Source organism: Acanthisitta chloris, unplaced genomic scaffold (genome assembly GCF_000695815.1).
Source record: "Acanthisitta chloris isolate BGI_N310 unplaced genomic scaffold, ASM69581v1 scaffold186, whole genome shotgun sequence".
Classification (NCBI taxonomy): Eukaryota; Metazoa; Chordata; class Aves; order Passeriformes; family Acanthisittidae; genus Acanthisitta; species Acanthisitta chloris.
The window spans coordinates 40,901-51,348 of record NW_008678461.1 but is presented as its reverse complement, the minus strand read 5'-3'; the positions used below and the strand labels follow the sequence as shown (position 1 = coordinate 51,348).

The window sequence follows — 10,448 nt, the reverse complement described above, 5'->3', positions numbered from 1 at the left end:
ATCAGATAAAATTCTAATGGATAGTAAAAAGGAGGTCAAAGAATAGCCAAAGACTAACAAAACCAAACCAATGGTGCAGAATACAATTGCTCACCACCTGCAAACCGATGCAACCCCGTACCTGCCCCCGGATCGGCTCCCCTTCCCATTTATATACTGGACATGATGTTCTCTGGTGTGGAATATCCCTTTGGCTAGTTCAGGTCACCTGTCCCGGCTATGCTCCCTCCCAGTTTCTCTTGTGTACCTTATCACTGGCAGAGCATGAGACACAAGAAAGAAAATGTCCTTGATTTAAGATAAACACAACTTAGCAGACACCAGAACATCAGTGTGTTGTCAGCATTATTCTCACTCTGAATCCAAACACCACACTGTACCAGCTACTGAGAAGAAATTAACTCCATCCCAGCAGAAACCAGCACACTGGTAGTTTTTCTACCCTTTTCTTTTTGTTACTACTCGTTAACAAAAATGCCTGTGCTGATTTTGCTTTGGACAGAGGCCTAGAGGCATCATTCAGATTTCGCAAAGGAATTATGTGTTTCAGGTGTCATTTTAAACTGTGACTACAAGCTGGGAGAAGATGAATAGGTAAGGTAGTGAACTGTGCAATTATGACAAGTTTCTTATTGATGGAAAATATTATCTACAGCGGCATCTTCCGAGTAGAAATCTGTTATATTTTCTTTCTCTTTATCTAGGAATGAGCTCTCAGTAGACAAAACTAAAAAGAAGAAAAGAAGAGAACTGACTGAGGAACAGAAGCAAGAAATTAAAGATGCCTTTGAGTTATTTGATACAGACAAAGATAGAGCAATAAATTATCATGAATTAAAGGTAAGAGGTTTTTTTATTAATTTAAACAATTTTGTGGCCAATAGTATCTGTTCCTTAGTAAATTTTTAAGATATTTGCTGTATATTTAAAAACCTCCGTCAAGATGTCTTGGGTTGAAGGGTTAAAGTAATAAAAAAAAAAATCTGAAAATAAGGGAAATGCTGCATTTTTGTAAGAATGAGCTTTTCTTCCCACTCTATGTACTTGATGCAGTAGTGGAATTGCTGTAGCGTTCTGAATAATCTGGTCTCAATGTTCCCCAGGGTTTAGCTTGGACAGATGTCTAAGTGGGAAAAGCTCTTGAAAAATGATTCGATTCTTTTTAAAGGCACTGTATAACGTAAAGCTTAGTGTTGTGAAAATCCACAGGTTTCAGTTGCTTAGGTAAAAGATGTAAATCACATTTGTAAAACTGTTAACTACAAGCCAGATAAGCTTGTGCTTTTCAGCATAAAGCCTATGGTTTGTGGGAAATGAGGTAACGGTCTTCGCTGAGTGTGTGGGAGGCTCAGTAATTGCCTTTCCCAGTGAAGGATGCTGCTATTGGCAGATACGAAGTGAAGGATAGCTATTGGCAGATGGAGGTTCGGATGGCAGTCTTTCCTAGTGAGTCCTCCTGCCTGATAGTCTATAGAAGTAGTGAGTGAAGTTTACTGAAGTCACTTTAAATCTCTTACGAATTTTTATTCCAATTATACTGCATCAAGACCAAAAAATGGCTTTGGAGAGGCCAGTGTTTCTGTCATGTATCGGAAGAAATACCTAACCCAAACTTCTGCCTCCGCATTCTGGCTTTACCAAGTAACTTGTAGAAGGACAGAAGTCTTATTTTTACTTAAATTGCTGTTATGGGAGTGTCTTAGGTATGATGGTATCATAGTATGTTAAGGGTTAGGAATAGACCTTAGATATCAATCATCTCATCCCAACCTGCCTTGCCACAGGCAGGGACACCTCCTACTAGATCAGGTTGCTCAAGGCCCCTTCCGGTCTGGCCTTGAACACTGCCAGGACTGAGGCATCCACAACCTCCCAGGACAACCTGTATTACCACCCTCACAGTAAAAAATTTCTTCCCAATATCTAATCTACATTTCCCCTCTTTCAATTTGTATCCATTACTCCTTGTCCTATCACTACAGTTACTAACAAAGAATTCCTGTTCAGCTTCCTTGTAGGCCCACTTCAGATACTGGGAGGTTGCTCATGCAACCTTCTCTTCTCCAGGCAGCACAGCCCCAACTTTCTCAGCCTGTTTTTGTGGGGAAGGTGCTACAGTCCTCTTATCTGCTTCGTGGCCCTCCTCTGGACTTGCTGCCACAGTTCCGTGTCCTTCTTATGTTGGGAACACCAGAACTGTAGACAGTACACCAGGTAGGGTCTCATAAGAGCACAGTAGAGAGGGAGAATCACCTCCCTCGACCACATTTCTTTTGATGCAACCCCAGACACAGTTGGCTTTCTAGGTTGTGAGTGCACACTGCAGCTCATGTTGAGTTTTTCATTAACCATCACCCCCAAGTCCTAGGCAGGGCTGCTCTCAATCACCTCTCTGCCCAGCCTGTAGGTGTGTCTGGGGTTGCCGTGACCCAGCTGTAGGACCTTACACTTCACTTTCTTGAACTTCATGAGGTTGGCATCAGTCCACCTCTCAAGCCTGTCAAGGTCCCTCTGGACAGCATCTCTTCCCTCAGACATGTCCACTGTATCACACAGCTTGGTGTTGTCAGTGAACTTGCTGAGGGTGCACTCGATCCCACTGTCCATGTCACCAACAAAGATGTTTAACAGTGTTGACCCTAGTACTGACCCCTGAGGGACAGCACTCTTCACTGGCCTCCACATGGACAATGAGCTGTTGACCACAACTCTTTGTATACAACCATCTAGCACCAGTTCTTTATCCACTGAGTGGCCTGTCCATGTCTCTCCAATTTAGAGACAAGGATGTCATGTGGGATGGTGTCAAATAATTTCCAGAAGTCCAGGTAGATGATGTCAGTTGCTCTGCCCCATCCACCAATGGTGTAGCCACGTCATAAAATGTTACTAGATTTGTTGGGCAAATCCATGTTGGCTTTTACCAATCACCTCTTTGTTTTCCATGTGCCTTAGCATAATTTCCAGGAGAATCTGCTCCATGATCTTGCCTGGCCCCGAAGTGACACTGACTGGTCTGTAGTTCCCCACATCTTCCATTTTTCCTTTTTTAAAAATCTTTGACATAATCCACTGTGTCTAGGGTAGTGCTGGGGATTGTTTTGGTGCTGATAATATGCTTTTTCCAGTTATTATATGCTTTGAACTCTCAGCTGTCATGAATAATTGTAAAGCTGTTTCTTAGCTGTCTAATTAGGTATTGTTGCCCTGAAGCTAATAACTCCTCTGTAAAATCAGCATATAGCTTAGATTTTTTGAATGACTACTTCCAAAAGCATTCTGGTTTTTCACTTCTAGTTTAGTCTATGTTTGTCAGTTTGGAGGAAATCAAGGTAGTGTGTACTGAGAAATTGCCATCTCAGTTGAATTGGGAAACTAAATGTGGACTCCTAACCTAATGGAAAAGTGAAAAATAGGTTGGCTTTTGTTGTTCACTGGAAAAGCAGTCACTTGTAGGTGGACTTGTAAACACGTGAACATATATACGCTTCGTACGAATAATGAAGAAGAATTGTTTGAAGAGTGATTTTCAGTTTTGTCTGCGGAAAAAGTGAGATTTGGAAATGGCTTTGGAAGTGAGGAGAATAAATCTACTTGATCTAAGAAGCATTTGGTCCAGTCTGTAAAATCCCTGAAAATGCAGAGGCTAGCTTTTTTTCAATGTACCTTGATGTTCCATTTGCTAAAAGTAGTTCTAGGTGGTTTTAATATCCAAAGTTCTTTTCCTTTTATTTATTACTGTTGCTGAACCACTGATATGAACTTTGTCTCTTGGGTAAGAAGATAATTACTGAAATTCAAAATCTGTGAAATCAATTTTATTCCTTACCTATTGTTGTACTTCCATTTTATTCCTAAAGGTGGCAATGAGAGCCTTGGGTTTTGATGTGAAAAAAGCTGATGTCCTGAAAATACTTAAAGATTATGATAGAGAATCAACAGGCAAGATCACCTTTGAAGATTTTAATGAAGTTGGTATGTGTTTGATTGTGTGTCTGCCTCTAGAGATCTTTAGCCTATAGTAGTGACTACAGTTCGGATGCAATACTTTGTGGACTTCTTCAGTTATCTAGTACTATTAAGAAATAGAAATGGGAGATTTCATTTCATGTTTTTCTTAATATGCTGCGTCAATAGTGAAGGAAGATAAGTCTTTGTATTCTAAATGCTTAATTTGGTATGCAGAGATGAATGATAGCCACAGTATAAAAGGTTGTATAGTATACATAGTTCTGATCTTTTTCAAGGTTACGCAGAAAAAAAAGCTAACTTCAAATGTGGATGTTCTTGTGTTTATGAATTTTTGTAAGATTCTCCTTCCTGCTATGCAAAAGGTATTTGGCATTGAATTTCGTGGGAAGGAGTGTATACACAGAATACAAGCGGATGTAAGCGGAATACAGACTTCATCTATAAAAAAAGATGGGAGAAATTGAAGCAGATGTTAAATACTGTACTTGAAGGATTTTCAAGTGTGGATAAAAACTTGAATCAGATTAGAGTGCTGCTATGGTGCAATATGATCTTGATACAGAATTAAACATGATGCCACTTCTATCAAAAAGATCAGGGAGTTAGAGAAAAAGAGGTTATTGAGGTTTTAATTATGAGGAGCTACTGAAGATAGCTAAGCAATTTTTAAGCCATCTATTTCTCTTAATTTAACGTTATTTATGGTTTGTAATGCCCAACTGAAATATATAAAGATGCAATTATATTTTGTCTTGTCTTCTACAGTTTTGTATGTAGAGACTTAGTGTTTTATTGTTGTTCACTTGCCTTTTTGCCACAAAAGGTAGCATTTTTCAAATGATGTAATACTGTCATGCCATGCCATTGTTTTAAAAGGCAGTATATAAATGTAGGATAAATCTGGAGCATTTATTTAGATGTATAAACTTCATTGCTGCAGTGAGCTTATATGAGCTTGAAAAAAGTTTTTCCTCTTGAGTTTGCTAAGTTTGAGCAGACATTCCATCTGCAGACAGTAGCAGATGGCAAGTGGTTTATGCGCAAGCAGTGTTGATGTGATTTTAATGGTTTGTTGAAGTCGTAAATAGCAAGCCCTGTAATACAAGACTACCAGGTACAAAGGTGTGAAGATATATTATGGTTGGTTGGTCTAAAATAATTGCTAGAAAAATATTTCATGTGGCAAGTTTCTTTTCTGTTGCAGAAACTGACAAATGGTTGTGATAAAAGGAATAATAAAGGCCAAAGCAGAATAAACATCTTGCAATTCATAGCAATGTCCTTTTTATAACCACTGTAGTTAGGTTTTCGGTTGGTTTGGGGTTTTTGGGGGGGTTGTTTTGTGTGTTTGTGGGGTTTTGTGTTTAAAAGAGAGGTTCCCTGTGACTGTTTTTCTTTACTTAGTGTTTCAGTGCTCTCTCCAAGTCAAAATTCTATCCTGATGAAACATATTAAAAAAATTCACATCTTTATTTGTCAGAGCTGTTTGTTTGGGTTTTTTTTGTTCTGAAAGTTTGGAACAGAGGAGACATGTATACTTTTATTTCCTATTGGAAAAATGTGTAGCAAGTATGACTCTCTGTGAATTGTCATGTAGCTTTCCACTGCAACAGGTGTGTCTCAAAGAGCAACTCAGCTTGGGAAAGAGAGATGAGAGAGGTCAGGCAACAGCCAAACAAATATGCATGTTGAATTGAAATACATGAAAATGTAAGAATGGGTGGAATCAGAAGTGTGTTCTTCACATTGCCTCAGTTTGTGAAGGTCATTCTGAGTTTACCCTCCAGAATTTTTTTGTTTAACTTTAGTGTCCTTCTTGTAGTGACAGACTGGATATTGGACAGAGACCCGCAAGAAGAAATACTCAAGGCATTCAGATTGTTTGACGATGACGACTCCGGTAAAATAAGTCTGAGAAACCTGCGCCGGGTTGCTAGAGAATTGGGTGAAAATATGTCTGATGAAGAGCTGCGGGCTATGATTGAAGAATTTGACAAGGATGGAGATGGAGAAAGTACGTGTTGGCAAATAAACTCCCATATAGTCTTGTTCTTAATTTTCTCCCCTTTTTAAATGTAGTTTCGTTCTGAAAATGTCTTCCTTAGTTTCCTTCTAAATTCAGCTCAAACTTAATTTAGCTTACAAATAATGAAAACTGTTGGTTTTGACAGATACTAGTCATGTAAACACATCCTGGAGTCTAAGAATCAAGTTGATTCACCACTAATGATTACTCAGCCAATGTCTTTCAAGAGATGGGTGAAAGTCTAGTTGAAAGTGGAAGTAATTGAACTGGTACATGGGAGATTCCATGTACCAGCGTTACATTTTTATTTCCTTGTAAGTCAGTAAAAGGATTAAAGTGCTAAGGGAGTCTTGCGGTTACTTATTCAATATTTCTTAAGTGGCAATGTGTCATTGTTGTGATTTCAGTGTGTTAGTCAGATATGGAGCATTAAGCTAATAAATCATGCTGGAAGTACCCTGAGTCTATGCAGCATCAGCTTGGATGGGGTGCTGAAGAGCATAGTGTGAAAAATTGGCTCTGTGCAATTGACAAGGTCTATACAGAGTGGCTAAGTTTCCTCTTATTCATTCATCCATTCATTCTCTTTGTTAGAGCAATCGAGCACAAGATCAGATATGGAAGACTGACAGTGTAATGTTTGCATATGATACTGTTTATCCTTAAGGTTCTGTGTGTTTTCTGTTCTTTAAAGAAAACTGAGGCTGTTTCTAGCTTTTTAAGATTCACTCTGAAAAAGTAAATAATGCTGTGAATCACCATTCCAAGTATCTTCAGACATCTGGGACACATAGGAAAATCTTGCTGTCATCTAATTCTCCTTCTTTTCCTGCTTTCAAAGTAATCCAGCCAAACAAACTGTTAGTTGATAGCATTTTTAATTGATACTTCAAATACGGGAATAATGCCACTTTTGGTTTAACACCTTTTTTGTATTTTAGAGATTGTTTTGCTCACCGTGAGCTCTCCTGTGTGATTCTTAGGTTATATGAACCCTCATGTTCTCGGCGAAACCACTGAGATGTACTGGTGTGCTGTACATAGGTTTCTGTAAAAGAAAGTATTTTTTTGTGTATTTGTGTCTGCCTTAAAAACTTAAATAGTCTGATTTTTGTATTCCTAGGTTTAGGAATAACTTCTCTTCTGGAGTATGACTAATTTTAGAAACACTATGTTATCAGTTCATGCAGGTTTTGTCATCTTTTGTGACTGCATCTGTAGGAAACATCCAGTCTTGGGTCTCAGATTTTGGCACATAATTAGGAGGGGGGAAAAAAGCCCCTGAAAAAATGTGCACTTGTAACTCTCAAGATTCTAAGTCAACATTTTCTTCATAATAGTTGTGATACTAGTTTGTTCTTTTATGAACGCTTATGTCATGGAGTTGAGGGAAATCTGATGCCAGGAAAGGCTGTGGCTGCTTCTGCTTTCATTGCACTTAACTTGTGAACAGATTTTAAATCTGAAGAGGATTAACTGGGGTTACCTGGGTTAGTGGGAATTGTAGCTACACTTCTTTTTGCAGTTTGTTTGAATGTTACAAGATTTGTTTGTCACTATAATAGCGTATTTCCACTTTGCAGTATTGCTTAACAAGGATGTTGTAAACCAGAGTATATTTTGGGGAAGATGTTTGAATTTATGCTGTTACTATGTTGTTACTGTGATAAAGCTGTGAAAATGCTTTTAAAAGTCATACAGTCGATATTGTGTTTTTGTGTCTTAGAACACGATGTAGATACAGGATGGACTGGTATTTCAGAGCATAGACTCCTAAGCTAGACTAAATATTGTTTCATGTTTTTTTACATGCTTCACAACAGGGCAGATTTAAGTTGTGGGGTTTTTATTCTTACTATAGGTGAATTTATTTCATTTTCTTCTATCTGTTAATGTAGCTCTTTCTTTACAGTGCTTTTTTTAGGAATAGCTTGGGCACATTGGCTGGCGTGGATGATTATCAGAGAGAATTCTTCATAGGTGTCTTTGTCTTTCCCATACCACTGACATATTCTAATCATTTCCCAATACAGTAATTAGTTGCAGAGTGAACATGTTCATTGGTTCACTCTGTTTTAACATATGAATAAGGTCAATAGCTCAGGTATAAGTGTAGCAAAATAATTAATGACTGCTAATTCATTTATTATGACTTATTTCTTCAAGTGCATTTGTGTAAAATTTCTAGTAATTATAACTGAAGAGTGAAGACAGTTCAGATGGGGAAAAGCTCATCAAAAGTGTGTTTTTAATTCTAGCTAATTTATGGAATAATTATTAAGTGGTCTTAAAATTCATTTTGTGTTTGGCAAGTGTTACAGATTTGGGAGAGGTACAGCATGGTATGGCCTGTGAGTGATTTGGATATAAATGTTTGAATCATGATTTTAAGAATAAAACTGAATTTGATCATAGCTGAATTATTATTGCTTGAGAAGCACTTATTAAATAAAATTTATATACCTTAGTATTTTTATAAAACTTAATGTATTATATTTTTGCATAGCCATCTTTTTCTCAAACATGTTACTCGGGGGTTTTTTTCTATCACATTTTACTTTTATAATATTTTTACTTTCGTAATTAGAAATAATAGCTTGTGATATGTGAGATAAACTCTGGCTTAAGTATTCCACATACTTAAGCTTGCATTCTGATTTGATTTTATGTGGGGAAAAAAAGTGCAAAATCCCTGCTGTAGAAGCAACAAGTCCAAACTTGCAAACCCTGGTAGTAATGGATCAGACAGAACAAAGACTAACAGAGAAACCCCTAAGTAGAAGTATAATACAGATAGAGATTATTTGCTTTTATGGTTGTTCGCTGTTTGTCTAACTATTGTGTTTTTTGGGGTTTTTTTTACAGTCAATCAAGAAGAATTTATTGCTATTATGACTGGAGATATTTAGCATTTGAAGAAGAGGAATTAACCCAGCATAGAAGGAGGAGTTGTTGGCAGCTTCCATTACAATGTTTCATACTTTCATTCATTTCTGTAGCTGGAGTGATGCAGAAAATTCCTTTTATTGTAGGACCAAAATAAGGACAGGTCACATGCACTGATAATTCAGTACTTTATATCATTAAATATTATCACTAGAATAATTGATATATTATTATAGAATGAGTAAGTAATGATGCATTTTGGAACGTTTGTGTAATCATTTGTAAAACAGGCTTGTATCAGATTTCTAAATTGTATCCTATTATAAGAACCTTCTGAGGTTCTTGACTTTGTGTTAGCATTAGATGTGGCCTTAGTTTTGATACATAAGGTTTGACAAACTTCCATTTTAATAAAATGTTCTTTATTATTACTACTTGAAAGTCTTATTTTTTTAGTTTAGTCTGAGCTGGACTAGAAGGTAAAATCCTTCAGTGAAAAGATTTCTTTTTTTTCATTTATGAGCTTTTACTTCTGCTTTTGTAGATGAATGGTAACATTAAATGAGGAAGCATTGGCATCCTCAAAGATGCCATTTATTAGCTCTCTGTTACCCCTGTGTGATAGCAAATGGCAGATAACTATGCATGATGATAAACTGTCTGAAACATGCTTACATAACCCAGATGTCAGCCAGCAGCTCTCTCTTCAATCACAACAATGACAATGACAGCAACAAACTTGCAAGCAAAGTAGATTGCTTCAGAATCCAATATAAAAAAACCCAACATAAGATATAAAACTTTTTTAAAGAAACCCATTGAAAAAACTGCAACAACCCCCCCCCAGCTTTTAATCAGTATTTTGCAGTCTTAGAAGATGTGTTTGAGAGGTGAATCTTTAAGGGAAAAGGTTCAGTTTTTGGGACTGAGCTTATGAACTGCTCTTAACAATTATATTCTAGGATCAGTACAAGAATTGTCCAATTCCATAGCTTCTGGCTTTGCTCTTAACTTATGTAAACTATTTCAAGGTCGCTCTTATTTTCTGCAGATAGTGAGAATGATAAAGAACTTAAAAGGTCTGTCAGTAGTAATCAGAAAACTTTTTCCCCAAGAATCCTACCTTTACACTGGACGTTCTAAGTTTTCTAACATTCTGCTGTGGCATTTATGGGGATGTTACCATAGATCATTGACTCCACCATCTCCATAAATGGCTGGTAATTATTTCTTGACAGATGACAATTTACTATTTGCAACTCCTCTAGTAAGATGTACTTTGTGTCTTCTGCACTGAGGCCTTATTTCTAGCTTTTGCAATGTACTTGAAAAACCTTATTTTTTCTGTGCAGATGTGGCAGGACTTGTTAGGGGCCAGGCAACAGTAGTGCAATGCTCCCTAAACACAGAGCAGTGACCTGGAGAGAGGTGGTGTAAGCTGCTCAGACTGTGGAAGTAAAGAAAGGGAAAAGAAAGAATCAGCATGACTGATACTGTCACGATGCTTTTCTTTTTCTCTGCATTTCATTGTTTTGGAGATGACTGGTTTTGTGCTGCTGACTGG

The 10,448-nt window shown here is 37.4% G+C and overlaps 1 protein-coding gene across 1 annotated transcript; it reads left to right on the top strand.

Moving 5' to 3' along the window:
• Positions 1-672: 672 nt before the first annotated feature.
• CETN3 (centrin, EF-hand protein, 3) lies at positions 673-9,315 on the top strand (the record flags this gene model as incomplete). The annotated part of the gene is made up of 4 exons (XM_009076860.1): positions 673-840; positions 3,861-3,975; positions 5,795-5,986; positions 8,864-9,315. Coding segments are annotated over 4 exons (519 nt in total), but the record flags the coding sequence as incomplete, so codon positions are not given.
• Positions 9,316-10,448: the final 1,133 nt, after the last annotated feature.